Source organism: Crocodylus siamensis, chromosome 10 (assembly GCF_052110815.1).
Source record: "Crocodylus siamensis isolate JL-2025a chromosome 10, ASM5211081v1, whole genome shotgun sequence".
NCBI lineage: Eukaryota > Metazoa > Chordata > Crocodylia > Crocodylidae > Crocodylus > Crocodylus siamensis.
The window spans coordinates 41,641,464-41,660,657 of record NC_143404.1 but is presented as its reverse complement, the minus strand read 5'-3'; the positions used below and the strand labels follow the sequence as shown (position 1 = coordinate 41,660,657).

Genomic DNA, 19,194 nt, shown 5'->3' with positions numbered 1-19,194 from the left:
TTTCCCCCCTCTCTTCTCCAGATTATATAATGGCATTTATTTCAGCCTTGCCTTGTAAGTCATGTTTCCCAGTTCTCTAATTGTATTTGTTGTCCTCCTGGACTTTTTCTAATTTGTCCACATCTTTCTGGAAATCTGATACCCAAAACTGAACACACTACTCCAGGAGAGGCCTCACCAGTGCTAAACAGAGCAGAAGGACCACTTCAAAATATGGATGAACCACAGTCTGATTGATTCTGGTGATTTCTGGGCTCCTTATCAAAGTTTAGTTCTTTCAACAAACAATTCACTGGTAGAGAAAGCAAATACATGCTCCTAAATGTATCTAAAGTGTCCTTATGCATTCTATTGATAGTGCTGTAGTCATTTTTCAGAATTCCTTTAGTCCCTAGTAATCCATGAGAGTTGAAGCTGGAGACACTGGGATATGGGCCCTTCCTTGTATTAAGGGAATGATGTATAAATGAGCCACTTATGTACTGTAACATTGGTTTATTTACACTGCCCTCTCTCCACAGGCTCCTCAGGAAGCTCTTTCCCAGACAGTCCTGGCTGAAATTCCTAAGCAGTTGGTGTCCTATTACAAGATGCAGGGATGGGCCCCTGTGAAGCTACCTGAAGCAAAGAAAGAATAAATTAGAGCATGCTCATTGTGTACTTCCCCCCAAACTGGGAGAGCATCTCTGCATATATTTTTTTCTCTATCACTTCTGATCTGTGTCTGTTTTATATCCTTGGCTTTCTGTGTATGTTAGGAGTGAGAAATATAAACATGAAAAAAATGTAACTGCTGGCAGGTTTTTAGCAGAAGAATGAATTAATGAAAGTAAGTTATTGCAATAGAAATAGCAAAACTGACCTCCATATTGCAAGAATAACACATAAACAGGTTAGTTTCATTGCTTGGTGTAAGCCTGATTTCAAACCTCCCATGGCAACAGTAGGCAACCTTTTCAGTCTGCGGGCTGGAATGACCCAGCTTGGGTAGAAATGAGAAGGTGAGTGCTAGGACCCTGCTGCCACTTCCTACTACAGCACAGGGGAAGCGCCCCCAAACCTGCTGAATGCCACCAAGGCTCTATGTTTGCAGACTGGATCCAATGGCTTTGCAGGTTAGATCTGGCTCAAGGATCATAGGTTGCCAACCCCTGTCATACGGTGTGTCAGTCTGCCAAAAGCTGCCATCCAAGTAACATTTTTTTTCTATGATGAGTATAAGGAACACAAGTTTCCATGGAATATAGCAAGATCATGTTTGCCAATATGCAACACTTACTGCACTTCATTGTGCTACACCGGGGGTTGTCAACCTTTCAGAATCAATGGGCCAAAATAATGGCAGCTTGGTCCAAAGCGGGCTGGTGCTTTGGAACCATCTGCTGCAGCAACACATGTGAACCCTGCCTCACTGCAGAGTTGCTGATTATATCTAGGCTGTGTAGACTGGGTAAAATCGCTTACCAGGCTGATCCAACTTGCAGGTTGTAGGTTGCCAATCCCTGTTCTAGACAGTTTCTTTTCTGTCAGATTAACTTAAGGGAGATCCTTTTATATCAATTTACATCCAAGTTGCTTGTTGTCTGGATTATCAGGAAAAACTAAATTTTTATTGCAACTTTATAAAGTATTACTAGTATCGCTTGTTTGTTTTTTTAAAAAGAGATTTTATTTTAGTTACCAGATTTTGCAAAAATAACCTCTATTATATTTTCTTTTTTACAATAATTACTTCTGTGTGCCTTTTTTGCATGAAGCTTTTGTTATGAACTAAAAAAATCATACTTTATTCCATGGTTCGTAGCCACTTTTGAGCAATAGGAGCTGAAAGAATAAATATCTCTCTCCTCAATTCAACAGTTAGAAACATTAAAAATGCTAAATGTACCTGAAATATTTCCTACTGTCATTTTTTCAGTTCAGGATTACCACAGAGGTAGCAGACAGGATCCAGACTATTAAGAGGTGGTCCTACTATGAAGTAGTTGGCAAAACTACATTAAACGCATGATAATCCCACAGGGCTGTGTAGCACTGGTAGACGTTTATTGAAGGCTGCACAGAATAGGGGAATATATTAGGTTTGGTTTAAACTTGATACCTTAACTGAGTATAACCTCTTAAATATTGTAAATTGCATATGTTGGGGAAATTGATTTGCTGCACTTAGCAAATCATGTAATGCTTCTGCCATAATAGTCATTATGGAGTATTGATAATAAAATGAGTTTACTATAAAACATAAAGTGTGCCAAAATAGCATGAATGGCTATTTTAAAAAATGTAAATAAGATTAATAAAAGACAGTCACAACAAGAACCAGCACTGAGGAAATTTTCTCTTAGGACAGGGGCAGGCAAAATACGGCCCATGAGCTGAATCCAGCCCACCAGGCCATTATATCCAGCCTGCGGGTCTCCTAAAAAAATTAGTAAATTAAGAGTTATTTGCTCCTGGCTGCCTGTCAAAGATGATGGGAGATAGAAGCAGTAGGACCCAGGAGGAGCCAGTAGGACCCAGGAGGAGCCAGCAGGACCAAGAAGCCCAGCCCTGCCCTACCCCACCCCAGCCTACCCACTGCCTTCCTGCCCCTGCACTGCTCCAATGGCTCCCAGTTGCATCACCAGACCAGGGAGTACAGGGCACACTGGGGGGGGGGCATTGTAGAGAGGGGCAGCATGTGTGTGTAGGGAGGGGCAGCATGTGTGTGAGTATGTGTTCATAGGGTGAGTCCCACATGCACACCCCACCATACACATGCACCCACGCCCCCCCACTGCTATACACACAGACACCTGCACCCCTCATACCCCCCAGCTACCTTCCCCCCACACATACCCCCCACAAACTCCGTATCTACCTACATCCCACATATTCACACACATACCCACATACTCCCTCACCCCACACCCACACCACCTGACGGACACACCCCACATACCCACACAACCACAGCCCCTCACAAAGCTATATCTACCCACCATGGAGCCCACCCCACTACAATATACAAGAGTAACACTTCATTTTAAGCTATTATGCAATCACTTCTATGCACACTACACAAATGTATGTAAACCAGGACAAAAATATTTTTTGAAATTAATGAATGTAGATGTTCATTTTTTAGAATATAATTTGGTATTTTTCTGGTCCCAAGATGGCAAAACCTCTTGCTAAAAGGAGTACTTCCAGGGGCAAAGGGAGGGACTTCTGGTGGCAAAAATTAGAGGTTAGGGGGTGGGACTTCAGGCCACAAGATGGCAACCAGGAGGTGAGGCACCTGTTAGGGGGCAGGGCTACCCTTTGGCTCTCAACAACTTGCCAAAGCTCGGTAAGCGGCCACCTGAAAGAATTTCCAGCCCCTGTCTTCGGATGTGGACAGACATACAGCATTTAAAGTCCTTCAAATGTCTTTGAAGTATTAAAATAAGCAAGCCAAGCACATATGCACCTTTTGAAGTGCTCAAAAATGGCTGAAGCACTCCCAAATTAATCCTGAAGGAAAGAGCTACTATTTAGAAGCACTTCTAAATGAGTTGCTTCAGGTTACGTATGGATGCTTTACAGCAGGGGTAGTCAACTGGGGGTACACGTACCCCCGCCTCCTAAGGCCAGGCTGGGGTGGGGCGATGGCAGTGGCGCCCCTCTGCGGGCCGCACAGGTGCCACCCAGCTGGCCAGATGCAGGGAGGCAGGGGGAGGGAAGCTTGCACACAGCAACCACTGCCACCACCCTGCCCTGCTGCTGCTTGGCATGCCATCCGTGTCCTACCGAGTGCATGCCCCTCCTTTCCCCCCACTGCGCGTTTGGTCACTGGGGGTACTTTTATTTTAAAAGGTTGAGCATTCTTAACCTTATTAGATTCAAGGTATCCCTCAATAGACCCATGGCAGCACTTGGAAAAAAAATGTTTTAATTCAATTTTTGATTACAGAAAAATAATAGAACAATTCTTCTGTTGCAGAGAACTCCAAAGACCACAGCAGGGCAAAATGTTTTTAATGTTACAGATTTCCACTTGAAATTTCCGGGTTAATCTTGTAAATCATGTTTGCACACCTAACAGTGATAATGGTGTGTGGCACCCTGCAACACCCTTGAAAGGTTCTTAAGATACCTCAGGATGCTACAACCTGATTGAGAATCACTGCTTTCTGGAATATGATAGTGGGTCCCTGGGTGTTTCAAATGCTGTCTGTCTCCAGCCTCAGAAGGCTTTATCTGCTTCTCTCTGATTTTTATGAAGAGTTATCTTTCACAGGTGAAAAAAGTATTTACTCAGCCATAGTAAATGTTATTTTGCTATCTATTGGTTCACAATTCTGAAACAGTGTAGTAGTATGCAATTCCCACCTCCGAGGCCAAAAAGCTTTTTCCTGAGTCATCTACACAGTCATTAATGAATGTAGTTACTACACATTAAGTTTAGTACTGGTATACCCAGTCATTGGGTATCCCTCAATATGAGGATGATGTCTGCTGGGGGTGGGGGTTACTGGTGAGTTTTAAGGTGGTTCCGGAGTCCAATCTGTGCTCTGCAAGTTTTTCCACAGATACAGGTGTTGCCTTGAGGAGGACACAACTGTTGGCCAGGATGTTGTGTGCTTTTCTTCCTCCTCTGCAATAGGATACTGTGGGTCTCCAGCACCTGGGGGCCAATGCTTCCATTTGTGGCCCCCACCCTGTCCATGGTCAACTGCCGAGCCCAGAAGTCTGGCAGTGAAACCAAAAGTGCTGCCAGGGAAACAAGTACCCCTGGAGGGCCTGGCCTAGCCAGCGTTCCCCCTCTCCCCCCAGGCTGGTCCCTGGGGGCATGGCCCCACGCCACCCCCCTGCCAGTATGCCATTGCTCCCCTGCCATTTCTTGGCTTCCTGAGCAAGATGGTTCTCTTTGAAATAGGCTATAGCTTGATGTATGGTGCATTGCCATTGAGACCTGTTCCCAGCCAGGACTTCCCAATTTGTAGGGTTGATGCCACCCTTCTGAAAGTATGCTTTCAAGGTGTCCTTGTAGTGCTCCTCTGCCCTCCATGGGTCCCCCTACCACGACTAAGCTGAGAGAAGAGGACTTGCTTCGGGAGATGTGTCAGCCATCCATCCGTACACAGTGGCCAGCCCAGCGGAGTTGATGTAAAATGCTCCATCTGGGGAGGAAAAATGTGCAACAAATTTACAAGTTCAGTGGTGCTAGCTAGCACCATGTCCAAAAGGGACCTGGGGATCATAAGTGACCATAAAATGAATATAAGCCACCAGTGTGATGCTACAGTTAGCAGAGCAAACAATACACTGGCATGCAACAGCCAATGCATCTCAAGCAAAACTAAGGAAGTTATTCTGCTCTACTCTACAGCTGTTTACCAGAGCACCCAAAGGGATGACAAGATTGAACAGCCACAAACTCCTCCATGACTGTTTCAGACTGGACATAAGGCTGCCCTTGACAGGCTCAGGAAATGGGCGGGTGAGAACTTGATGGTGTTTATAACTGAAAAATGCAAGGTTCTCCACCTTGGGAAGAAAAACCTGCAGCATCCTTATAGGCTCAGTCGTGCTATGCCAGCTAGCATTATGGACGAAAGGGACTTGGGGGTCATGATTGACCACAAAATGAACATGAGCCTTTAATGTGATAGTGCTGCTAGTAAAGCAAGCAAAACACTGGCTTGCATCCATAGATGCTTCTCAGGCAAATCCCAGGACGTTATTCTCCTGTTGTACTCAGCCTTGGTGAGGCGGCAGCTGGAGTACTGCGTCCAGTTTTGGGCTCCACAGTTCAAAAAAGGTGGGGAGAAGCTTGAGAGCATGCAGAGGAGAGCCACGTGCATGATCAGAGGTCAGGAAAACAGACCTTATGAGAGAGGCTGAGAGCCATGGGACTCTTCAGCTTGGAAAAGCACAAGCTCAGGGATGATTTGGTGGCTGCCTATAAGTTTATTGGGTGCTCACCAGGATCTGGGGTAATGTCTGTTCACTTGAGTGCCCCAAGGGATGACAAGGTTGAATAGTCACAAACTCTTCCAAGACCGTTTCAGGCTGGACATAAGGAAGAGCTTCTTTACTGTCTGAGCCCCCAAGGTCTGGAACAGCCTGCCATTGGAGGTGGTTCAAGCACCTAGTTTGAACACCTTCAAGAGACATCTGGATATTTATCTTTCTGGGATCCTATGACCCTTGCTGACTTCCTGCCCCTGGGGCAGGGACCTGGACTCGAAGATCTTCCAAGGTCCCTTTCAACCCTATCATTTATTAAATCTACTCAGCATTGGTAAGGCTGCTGCTGGAGTATAGTGTCTAGTTCTGGGCATCACACCTCAAGAAAGATGTGGAGAAGCTTGAGAGAGTCCAGAGAAGAGCCACTTATATGGATTAGAGACCTGAAGAGAAAGCCAAATGAGGAAAGGCTGACAGACATGGAACTGTTCAGCCTAGAAAAGAGAAGACTTTGGAGGGATTTGGTGGCAGCTTACATATATATCAGGGAAAGCATCAGGGACTAGGAAAACAACTGCTCACCAAAGCACCCTAGGGGAAAACCAGGAGCAATGTTCATAAACTCCTAGAAGGTTTCAGACTGGATATGAAGAAAAACTTCTTCATAGTTCATGTGAGCATATCGTGGAATAGACTCCCAGTGGGGGTGGTGCAGGTACCTATTCTGAAGATCTTCAAAAGGAGACTGGACGCACACCTTGCTGGGGTTATTTGACCCCAATAGTCTTTCCTGCCCAGTGAAGGGAGGCTGGACTCAATCTCACTAGGTCCCTTCCAGCCCTAAACTTCTATGGATCTGTTGCAGCTGAAGACATTAGATTCACAGCTCAGTCTTGAAGTGCCCCTTCCAACATTGCTTGATGGATACATTGTCTATGAGAAGGGTGGAGCCATCCTGTGATCACAAGGGGGTTGGGCCATTGGAACATGGCCTGTGGATGGCTTTTATGGCTTAAAAGAAGATTCTCATGTCATGTTGGTCAGCAAAACTCTGGATCTCCATGGCCTTTGCTTGTCATCAATGGTTCTTGATGTCCCATAACCTCTTTTGAACTACAGCTATGAACCGTTGGTAAGTTTTTTGTTTTTGCTGGTTGGAGGGTTCATTTTGCCAACTGTAGAACACAGCTTTCTTCTGATGGATAAGTGCTAGGATTTCCTCATTGTTCTCATCAAACCAATCTTGGTGACAGCAAGTATCCAGTTAAATCGGCACATGCCTTGTAAATAATGTTCTTAAGTTCCTCCCAATGTGCCTGGGTATTCTTGATGTCATCAGGTAAGTCAGAGAGCCTCTTGGTAAGGTGGTACTGAAGAGCTTTGCATCTAGCTTGGTCTTGGAGTGCCTTAATAATATTAAATCCCTTCCACATTACTTTCAGTTGTTTACAGTGTTGTGGTGCAAGCTGCTTGTCCATGATTGATCTGATTAAACGGTGGTCCATTCAGTAGTCATCTGCACCTCTTAGGACTTGTGATATGGACATCAGTGCGATAACAGGCTCTGACAATAATATACAGGCAGTCCTCGACTTACAACATTTTGAGTTCCAACAAACGGCACTTACGGCCTTTTTAAATGGACACCCTGTTTTAAGGTTCCAACTCAGGTTTCAACTTTATGAAGCTCAATACAGCTGCGTCCAGCTGGTAAGTCTGTTGTGGTGGAAGGGGAGGGGGCAGATGAATGCTCCAGCAGCAAAGGAGGGATTGGGGCTGGGGCAAGCCCTGCCCAGCGAGGGCATGGGGGCAGAGGACGAATGCACGGCTCATCTGAGGGGTGCAGAGATGGGGGGGCAGCCCCTACCACTGTGCTCCTGGTCCGGCAGGGCACTGGGGAGTGGCGTGCCACCAGATCTGCGTGGGGGGGGGGCAAAGCTGGGGCTTCACTGTGCTGTGCTCCAGGTAGGCGCAGCAGTGCTGGGAGTGGGGGCTATGCCCTGCCAGTGCTCGCCCACCTGGAGTGCAGCATCGTGCAGCCCTGGCCCTGGCCCTGCCCACCATGCAGATCCGGGGGCATGCCCCCCCAGACCAGTAGTGCACAGCAGTGGGAACTGCCCCCCCCCATCCCTGTGCCCCCCAGACAAGCCATGCCTTCATCCTCTGCCCCAGCTAGGCACCGCTTGCCCCAGCCCTAATCCCTCCTTCACTCCTGGGGTGTTCATTTGCCCCCTCCCCTTCTACCACAACAGACTACAGCTGTGTCCAGCTGGTAATCGAGCATCATAAAGGAACCAATCCTCCATTTGTAAAAAATAGGTTCTGAGTTACAATGTTTTGACTTACGACGCGGTTTTCAGTAACCAGTTCTGTCGTAAGTATGAGGACTGCCTATAGTCAAGAAGGTGCCGGTGATTGGAGCGTGGAAGTTTTCAAGTGGTCTTATATTTGTCACTCTGTCTGAAGATAGTGTTCATGATGAGCAAGTCATGCTCTGCACATTTTCTGAGGAGGAGGATACCATTGGAATTGACTTTCTCCACCCCCTCTTTCCCAATGGTACCACTCCAGAGTTCAGAGTGTTGCCCAGCTCTTACATTGAAGTCACCCATGAGGGATGAGCTTGTCTTCCTTGGCAGTAGCAGTCAGGACTGTGTCAAGAGCACAGTAGAACTGTTCCTTGTTGACTTCTTCATTGTCAAGTACAGGGGGCATACGCACTGATGCCCACTGGTCATGCACTGATGCATACTGGTTGTTACTGAGCTTGAGGTGGAGAGTCATAAGGTGCTTATTACTGCCCAGAGGGAGTTCTGAAAGCTGACTAACAATATTGTTCTTGATGGCCAACCCTGTGAATATGCCTCTCTTCAAGTGACTTTTCTTTCCAGAAAAGGTATAGCCACCTTCTTCTTCTTTCAGCTGGCCTTTATCTGTCCAGGTCTTGCTTAGGGTAGTAATATTGATGTCATATCCTGCAAGTTCTCCAGCTACTAACCAAGTACTAAATCAAGGCAGAGTAACCAGTGCTACTGTGCATTAGCACCTGTGAACACCTTTTTAGTGATGCTACTGCACAGTAATTTAATATTACTGCACAGTAGTGTCTTAATACTGTTTTAGACATGACACACTACTGCACAGTAGTATTAGGCTACTGCAAATTTAGCATTTCATGCAGATGTGCCCAATATGTTTCAAAATAATCCCAGATGTGTGTCCCTAAAAGGATAGCACAGGTATCCCCCCTTCCCCCAAGGCAGGTGTGCTCAAGCTCTGGTCTGTGGGCAAATGCAGCTATTGTATCTGGCCAATAGGCCCACAGGGTTCCCCACGGGTCAAGAAATTTGGCAGTGGGAGAGCAGTGGCCATTAATACAGCCACTTTCTCCCCTGCCAAATGTCCAACCCTTAAGCCCTGTGTGGCAACTGTGCCTATTTCCCCCAATGAGGCCAGGCAACCCACCCTTCTAGCTGCATCAGGGCCAACCCAAACCCTTTCCCCTCCTGCAGCTGGATTGTGGCTGGCCATGCCCCACTCCCCCCAAGCCTGAATTGGGGTCAGGCCATGCCCCCTTTCCCCTGCAGCTTGATCAGGGCCAGGCTACACACCCTCCCCCCCCCCCCCCGGGCTGAGTTTGGGCTGGGCCTTGACCCCCATCCCTCAGGGCTGGATGGGGCCCAGTCAAGCCCTCTCCCCTGCATGTCCAGATGGGGCTCCATCCAGCGTATTGGACAAAGGGGTTGTGCATCACTGCCTGAGGGAGTGCATCAGTGTTAATTTCACTGAGCCTTGATATACATAGACCCTCTTATGTACAGTGTAGTTCTCCATGTGGGGTTAGAAATGTCTGTAACTGAAGACAAGAGAGAGAAAACAGTATTTTGTCCAAAATCATTGCAACTTTACTTCCATTGTGATCAACTCTGGGTTTTTGAGAACTTGGTTTTATGATGGAACTTATTGTAGTTTCACATAATAGTCTAATCTTTGACCAAAGAGACTCCAGCAGGTCACTAACTACAAGGCAAGTCAACTGGTTCCCAGTATCATGATTTCTTGATTAAAAAGAAATGTAAAAGAGACAGCAAATGAAGCAGAAGTTTGGTGTAAGGCCTTTTTCTCCTAACCTTCATCAGCTATTCAGGAAAACTGACTGAAGGGCATCACTTGCAGGAAGTAAGAAGGCAAAAGAATTATGAAATCTTTGTGAATTCTATTCAGACCTTTTCTTCTTCCCAGAAGAGGATTTCCACAGATATGCAAAAAAGCAGAGTACAAGTGTAAAGAAAAAGATGCTGCTTAGAGAAACTTATGCCAGGAGAGGGGTATGACTTCCAAGCAGATTTGCTTCCTTCTTGATGGTACTATCTTGTTGATTGGTCTGTGTAAAAGAAGAGGAAACTAAATTACTGAGTAACATTCCTGGTTTCTCTGCTGTTACAGGACAGGGAAAGTTTTGTGAAAGCATAGATGAGAATAGTTTCTCTCAAAATGGGAATAAAATAATTCAGTCTTGTTACTCAGTAAAATAACACCACTTGCAGTTTTCTAAATAACCAGCTTTGATTTGTTACCTTGTTTGAGCTCTTATTTCAGTTCCTCTCTGCTTTTTATATTAACATACCTTTTAGCTGCATTTATGCATTTTCACTGAAGGTATGTCTTTATTGCAGAGTAAGCCCAGGAAATCAGTGCCTGGGAAAATTTGCTTAGGTAAGCAGCCACAGAGCAAAGATATTTTGGGATACTTTGTCCTCCCAGGTGCTGCATTTGCCTGTGGTCTGCTAGGCTTTCTAGGTGTCTAGCCCATAGTTATTTAGGCTGCACTAAATTGAGCGACTTTAATTCTTCCCAGTCTAACAGGGGTGCCTCTTTGGGGTCCCTGTACTGGTGGCCCCACCCACCTTCTCACCTGCCACACCTTGTTGTTAATTGATTAATAGATGTAATTAAGCAGGAGGCTGCCCATTCTCTGCCCCAATGCCAAGGGGCACTATCTGCAGCTCCATTCCTCCCCTACACTGCATCCCAAGCCTTGCAGATGGTATTTGTAAATTCTTCTTTATGTCAGGGTCTAGGCCACTGTGGGCCTACCCCTTTTTTCTCTAGCTAGGTCCATCAGTCAAATAAACAACCCACTAATCAGGGTTTGACTCCCAGGCTCTAGCTCTCAAAAAAAGAAAATCCTCACTTGGGCTTCTGCCCCTCTCCGGCACTGGCATGCCCCAAAATGCTGTTCCCTCTCTGGTACTGGGGTGGGTCCCCTATGACGCCTCCTCCATCCCCTAATAGCCTCACCCAAACCACCCGGTCTTAAACAGCAAACAAAACACAAGCCCCTGGGCTATAACATAAATTCAAACTGCCCAGCTATAACATCATCCAAGCCACACCCAGGGTATTCCAGCCCCCACCTGTACCAGAGGCTGTACCTACAGTCAGGCCTCTCTCCTTTGGTTGCTCTGGGAGAGCTCCCTCCCCCTTGGCTGCTGGCAGGGAACTGCCACCTTGGCCTCAGCCCTGGGGTTTATATGTGAACCAAGCCCTGCCCCTTCTGGTCACCTGACTGGCTGGCAGGGCTTGAGCCTTAACCGCTACTTGACCAGCTGGCCATGACTGGAAGGTTCTGGGCTTAAAGAGGCCACCCTGCCTCTTAGTAACGGGGTTAGGGTTACCTGTTACACCCAGCAAATGATGGGAGACTTTGTGTGTTATGGATACACAGTAGGAGTTGTGGGAAAGCATAAAGCAGCCTTTCTCAAGTTGCATAGATTTACACCTACCATAATGAAGTCTTAAATTAAAAGTTATCTATTTAACAAGGAAAGTGGGATGTGCAAATAGGTACATAGGAGCAAATTCATGTTGCTGTTGAAACTGCTATAACTTAGGCAATCAAATGTTTCAGGTTTTAACATAGACTTTAGTATTATATACACATAACTTCTAATTACTAAGAACACTGAGACTATTCAGAAGGTGGGTGATTGTAGATTCTCTGAACTTAGCTGTGTACTTTTATAAATGAGTTTGTGTAAGACAGGGGCGGGCAATTATTTTGGGCAGAGGGCCGCTTAATGAGTTTTGGCAAGCTATCGAGGGCCGCATGACAGGCAGCCCAGGGCAGATAAATATTAATTTACTAAATTTTGTAGGGGCCCTGCAGGCCAGATAGAATGGCTTGGCAGGCCGCATCTGGTCCCCAGGCCATATTTTGCACACCCCTGGTGTAGAACATCATTCCCTAAGGATCTTGTTGAGCAGACCTGCAATGGAATAATTTCAGATGTTCACAACTGTGCAATGAAAGCTGCTTTAAAGGATACAACCCTTCATCTAGGGCTGGCTATATGCCATCTTTCCAAGATTAGTCACTTTTGCTATAAAGCTAAATTAAAGCAGTTAGAATGTTTTTTATAATTAGGAGTGCCTTCCTCTTTCTTAGAACTCAGAATGGTTTATTCCTTTTAACTTCCCTAAAAATAATTAATTTGAGGCTGAGTTCAACTGAAAAGGGCTTCAGCCCAGAAGATATGCTGAACTTTTAAAACAGTTGTCTGCCAATGGGGGGATAGGGTAGCATTAAAAAGAAATGTACAGTGATTTTTGTAAACACAATAAAACACAATAAAAGGAAGTAAGTCAAGGTCAGTTTACTATTATATTTTTCTGTATGGCTTTGAACAGTATCAGAGGTTCCCAAACTGCTTTAGACTGTTTAGGGAATTACTTAAATAACAAAGTTTCTGGAAGGTCTAGCAAACAGGACTGTGGAATTCCAAGGTGGAGTATTCTACTTTGCTTAAATAAGAGGTCATTTTTACCTGGAAAGACCCTTTTCTGTGGACATAAATTAGCTCCCAATACACAGGCTTTACTAACTTCAGACCTAAGAGTCACTTTGTTGTCTGACTGCAAGTCTCTTGCTAATAAATAAATTAATACTGATGTTGTTTAATGAGTCAGTTTTTTCTGTGAAAAGGAGACTACCCAGAAGTGGGAGAGATTGTGAATAAGTGTCTAGCCAATGATGAATAATTCAGAGAAGAATCTCAGCTCCCCCCGTAGAAAGTGTGTGATGATGTAAATGCAAAGTAAAGGAATGAGTTCCAAGTTATATCCTAGTACACACAAAAGACAAGAATTAAACTAATGGGAAGCAAAGTAAAGGGTTGTCAGACAGCCACATTTTCCTAAATCTGCCCAGCTACTAAATCTGCCCAGATTTTCCTAAATCTGAGATTGCACAGAGAGGTCTAGTTTCTCTTAAGACTTACTTTTCCCCCCAAACCTTGTATCCTTTGACTTGAGAAGCAGATAAAATCTGGCCTATTTTGCTACACTCTTTTGAGGCAACAGTGCATTTGGCCCCTCCTATGTGTTCCCACACTGACCCCGGGAGTGGCTGGAATGTAGCTGCACAGCATTTTTGCAACCTACAGTAGGACCAAGTTCAGCACCTCTCAAGAAAGGGACTGGCTATTAGTCAGTCTATTTACCCAAGATCTGCATTCCAAACAGCCCTAAGCTGGGAACACCTGGACCTGGAAACACCTATATAGCATAAATTTCTCAGTCCTCTCCAGGTACCTAACAACCTGTTTCTGGCCAGTAAGAATTATTAGGGACCTGAGTAATGTCTACCTGAAGCCACACACAATCTAGGAGAAAGGGCTCTGAGTTGCAATAATCTTCCCCACTAGGCACTGAGATGGTTTTACTATAATGAGAGCTGGGCCACCATGGATTTGCACTAACCTATCAAGTAAGAATTAAATAGATTTTACTGTTTGTGTGTAGATGTTCCCAAAGCCTCCCTAAACAGACATTCAGCAAAATTCCTAAATCATCTTCAAGAAACTGGTGCCAGTTGGGGTATAGACCAAGCCTTTTTTTGCACTCTATTACCTTGTTGAGAGATGGGAGCTACTCGTCACTCATAACCAGGGATTTGGGTTTTCTGTTTCTCACAGAAAAACAGGGAAAAACATGGATTTTCCTATTAACTCGAGGAAAATGCAGATTTCTATTTTAACAGAGAACCCAGCAGATTTAGCTGTTTTGTAAGGAACTCTCTGCAGGCTGGCAGAGTTCCATCCTGCAAGAGGTTGTGGGGGAGTGGAAGGAGGGGGATCAGGCAGGGGGTGCCATGTGAATGTATATACACATGACCACCAGACAACCTGGAGAAGAGCTCCTGCAGGTAAGTCTGGGGGGAGCAGATTGAGTCCCTCATAGGGAGGGAGGGAGTGGGTTGGGTAGGGCTGGGCTGGAGCTGAGACTGCTGCTGCCCAACCGGGGAGCGGGGTGCATGGGGCTTGGGTCCTGGGGCCGGAATGCACAGCTGCAGGGCCCCGATGGGGAGCGGGACAGGGCTACAGGCAGCTTGTCCAGGAGATGTGGGAGTGGGGCCAGCACCCTGCCACTGTGCATACTGCTCAGGGGGCAGAGGGACCCATGCCTCCCAGATCTGTGCACAGAGGGGGGACGGGTGTGGGCAGCAGTGAGGGGCACAACCCCACATCACTGCTCCTGCTGCCTCCTTGCCAGAGTGGCATGGAGCTCACAGAGGCAAAGAGCTTACCTGTGTGGCCCCGCTCTGCCCTGCAGCGCCGGGTCACACCCACTGGGCTGCAGAGGCCCTGGGGGAGGGCAACAGAGCAGGGAGCCTGAGCCCACAGCAGGCAGCCCACACCAACACCTGCCTAGTGCACAGATCTGGGGAGCATGGGTCCCTCCTGGAGGTGCACACAGTAGCAGACCTGCCCGAGTCCGCAGCAGACAGGCGGCAAGCACCAAGGAGGGGGAGATGGGTTCCATGCTCCTCTTCACTGCAGCAGCTGCTGCTTCCTGTGAGCAGGGGCCAGGGCTCAGGTGCTGCTGCAGGGGGCTGCAGACCCAGGTCCTTGGTCCCATCACCCTGGCAGCTGGGGGCCCCCTTTGGCAGGGTTGAGGGATGCAGGGGGCTGTGGGTAGGGGATGAGGGGCACCAGCATGGCTGGGGAGGTTGTGGGGGAGTGAGGGGCACCAGCAGGGACAGGGGTGCTGTGGGGAGGAGTGAGGGGCTGGGGGCTGTGGCTTGTGTGTGAGGGTGCTGGACTGTGAGCTACGGGGTCAGGGGGCACTCTGATTTTCCTTGATTAAAAAAACCAAAATCAAATACCAAAATTTATAGGTATTTAGAATTTATTTTATTATAGTGATTGAGGCACAGGTAGGCTTCCAAATTGCTTTAAAATTGTAAATATATCAAGAAAATATTGTGTTCAACTGATACCTATATCTATAGTAGCCTTTCATTTTAATCACAGATTTGGGGGTTTCTATCAGAGATTTTTTTTTTTTTTTAATTAGGGAAAACTAAGATCCTGGCTCATAACACTACCATTATTCTCCTAGGCACAGATTGTAACTATTACCATTGTTTTTATACCAGGAAGTATTCATGCAATAAAATAACAAAATGAAATAACTACAGGACTTAAAGTACCATGAAGTTGCACCCAGGGATGATTCACCCCTGAGAAATGGGTAGCTCAGTATTTGCTGAGAAAGACTATCGATCTATGTCATAAACTGGAAGGATACTTACACAGTAGTAGGCTTCTATGTTGGCAGTAGTGCTGGAGGCGTTCCTCACAAGTAGCCTCCAGGTCAGGTGGGAAAGTAAGCAGGAGCAGCATGCATAGCCAGACCTGCGGGGTGGGGTGGGGTGGGGATTGTGTATTTCTAAAGTTCTACTAATAATCCACACCCTTGTGCTTCTGATTGTTTGAAGTAAGATGCGTTAAGAAGAGAAGCCAGGCAGTCCCTGTCAAGATGCTGTGTTTGGTAACTGTATGTTAGGAATTGTTCTGAGCAGGGCAGGCTCTTCCTTCTACAGAGGTCTGCATGGTTTTCACAACTGGGCTGCAATCATTTTTTTCCTTCTAGCTTCCTTGTATGTCATACTCTGGATGCTTGTCTGAAGGCCAAGCTTTCTGCTCAGAGGAAACATGGCTGACTGGGATGAGTCTCAGTGGTACTTAGTGTTTAGCACCTTGGATCATGCTGCCCTAGTATTATGAGAAGCCCCTCTGTGTGGCTAGAACACCTTTGGCTTTGGCAATAGCAGAATGAACCACTTAGCTCCTAAATGCAACAGCCTCCTCTGAAGTCAGTGGATTCTAATTCTGTCATCCCAATCCAGATCATCCCAACCCCAATCCCATTACTCAGTTTCTTTCCCTTCTTCTGTGTTAGTTCCTTATCACAACAGGGGCCATGTAATGACCTTAAGGTGCTCAGCAATAGCCTGAGTGTCTCAGCCTGTACAGACAAATTTGGATTTAGCCTATGAAAGCTCATGCCTCAAGTTAATCTTTAAGATGCCACTTGGCTCTCTGCCTTCTGCCTATAAGATGTAAACTGACCTGGCACCTGAACTATTGATTTACACTGTTATTGTTCCACCCACAGGTGCCCTTGTATAGACAGAAGGGCTCTAGAAAAGGATATGGCCTCTGATGATGTACTGAAAAATTAAAACTGCCTGTGCTGTTTGTACCCACTGTAAAATATGGCTAATCTGTCTCTCCATGGAGACTGATAATGCTGATTTATTACCCAGGGATGATTTAATTATCAGTAGTTAGCCACTTTTTCAACTTTTTATGAGACATTCAATCACTCCTGGATAATCAGTCATCATCATGTTGGTGTCACTGGGCATAACCCTAGGTAACTCAGAGGGATGGAAGACCACAAGTGTCGATGAAACCCTTCTGCTCTGCGCCCAGGCGAGCCAGGGCTCCCCGCCCCCCCCAATCTTTGTAACCCTTTCTTTGGCGCCTGTAATCTCCTGTCCTTCTGGAAAACAGGCGAGCTAAAACTGTTATCTGTGGAATGCAAGGGCACCGCTCGGAGAGAGAAGGGAGGAGGGAAAGGTGAGGAAGAGGGGGGCCAACTAGTGGAAAACCACTGCAGAAAATTGACCAGGGTATAAAAATACACTGTTGGAGGGCTAGGCGCGCAGGATTTGAGACATTACAGTCTCCCTGCACCTTTTACTTGAGCTCAAATAAACTCTGTCTACTTCTCCCCCCAGTGTGTTTATTTGGTGCAACGCACACCAGGCAACAAACCCAATTGTTGCCTCCCTCGGGCACCTTGTGCCGGCAACAGTTTTTGGTGCCCAATGTGGGGCTCGAGGCTAACATTTCGCCTTGCCCGGATCCCTCTTGGGGTCAACGACTTGCAGCAACTACCGACGCCCAGCGCGCACCGGTGGTTTCATCAGGGGCCTCGGCAGAGACACGGTGGTTTCATCAGGGGCCTCGGTTTGATCGACCCCGGAGGGCACAACAGTGCAACGCACTCAAATAGTGGAGAAGTGATCGTGGGCGATGGTGTGGAGCCGGTCCCTCGGACAAGGTAGGATAAGCTCAGCAGTCTGAGCATTGCCCGTTAAGACCTGGGGACGCCCAGTGTCTCCCTGTAGGTCCTGGGGACGCCCAGTGTCTCCCTGGAGTATGGGGCAGGGACAGAGTACTGTTGGCAGGGCACGGTGTACACCCTTAGAATGCATTCTGACTAATTGGAAACTGTTTAAGTCAGATTTAATGACTAAAAACAATCTTAAAAGGTTCTGTACAGTGGAATGGCCTCACTATCAACTGGAGGATCAGGAAAGGTGGCCTCCAGAAGGGTCAATTAACTACAATACAATCCTCCAATTACTCCTGTTTTGTCAGCGGATGGGTAAGTGGAATGAATATTAGTATGCGCAATTGTTTATGGCTTTACAAAATAAGACAGATATTTTGCAGAAGTGTAATTTGACTCCGACAAGATTGGTAGTTGTTAGTGTTGAGTCTCAGCATTCCCCCACAACCACTGTAATGCTAGAGTCAGTGTCCCCTTCAGCTTTAACACCTCCACCATATAAAGATCAGATGCTCCCGGTTCCAGAGATCCCTCCCTCAGTGGGATTTTATCCTTTACTTACTGAAACTGTAATAGTCCGGCCTGGGGCAGATGGGCCTGCAGCCCAGACCATGCAAGTATACACCCATGTACCTTTTAATCCGGTGGACCTGGCGGCTTTTAAGGCACAGGCTGGAGAATTTTCAACTAGCCCCAGTAAGTTTATCTCTGTCTTTGAGGGATGTTTAGCTAGTCACAAGCCTGATTGGGACGATTGTAATATCCTTATGCGAACCTTATTATCTGAAGTAGAGTGGAATCAAGTTATTTCCAAAGCAAGGGAGGAAGCGCAGCGGAGGCATGAAAGGGATCCTGTCAATGTTCCTGTTCCAGCAGATGTGGTTCCCCTAGCAGACCCTAGATGGGACCCTAACAACCCTGTGGATCATACCCGTCTTACTTCTTACAAAAAAAGGAAGGCTTAATGGGTATGTCTGTAGCACAAATCCTGGAGACTGCAAACAGGGCGTATACCCTCAGAAAGGAAGAAGAGGAAGAGACAAGTTAGAATGCTAATAGCAGCAGTACAGGCTGGAGCCAGAGAAAGGCCACAAGAAGGTGGGAGAGGCAGAGGTATAAGGGGTCATGGGTGCGGGCGCCCTGGCCCACAAGAAAGATGCCTGGGATGGAACCAGTGTGCCTTATGCCGGCGAGAGGGACACTGGAAGAATGAATGCCCAGAGAAAGGGAGAGACTGCACTCCTGTAATGGCAGCGGAAGGACAGGAGTAGGGGTGTCAGGGAAACGGACCACCCCACCCCCGGAACCCCGAGTAAAAATGCAGGTGGGGAATTCAGAAATTGATTTTTTGGTAGACTCCGGGGCAGCACGGACCGCTGTAAATCAACCTCTTCAACTTCCCGTAGCGGACTCTCTCACCGTGGCGAGTGCCACGGGAAAAAAGACTCAGTGCCCAGTGTATGCTGCTGCAGAATATGCTCTGGGAGACCGGGCTCTCTCTCACAAATTGGTCTACCTTCCAGATTGCCCAACACCCCTGCTAGGATGAGACCTGCTTTGTCGATTAGGTGCATCACTGCATTTTACCCAGGATGAAATAACCCTCGCATTGCCCCCTGAAAATGCATGGATAATGACCCTCGCGGTTGAACCCTCGGCTATGAACGCTCCCCCCGAGTGGAACCAGTGGGAAGACCGGGTATACCCTTTGGTGTGGGCAAGGGGGGTCCCTGGAAAGGCTACACATCAAACCCCCATTAATATCCAACTACTGCCGGGAAAAGGTCCAGTACGAATCAAGCAGTACCCAATCAAAAAGGAAGCCAGAGAGGG

The 19,194-nt window shown here is 46.9% G+C and overlaps 1 protein-coding gene across 4 annotated transcripts in view; it reads left to right on the top strand.

Annotated features, from left to right (window-relative positions):
• The window catches only part of CPNE1 (copine 1), an 82,177-nt gene extending 80,283 nt beyond the window's left edge, over positions 1-1,894 (top strand). For all 4 annotated transcript variants that reach the window (XM_090064144.1, XM_090064146.1, XM_090064143.1 and 1 more), the window contains one exon: positions 522-1,894. In XM_090064144.1, coding sequence (XP_089920270.1) covers positions 522-638 — 117 coding nt within the window. In that variant the 3' untranslated portion in view covers positions 639-1,894. The remainder of the gene's footprint in view (positions 1-521) is intronic.
• Positions 1,895-19,194: the final 17,300 nt, after the last annotated feature.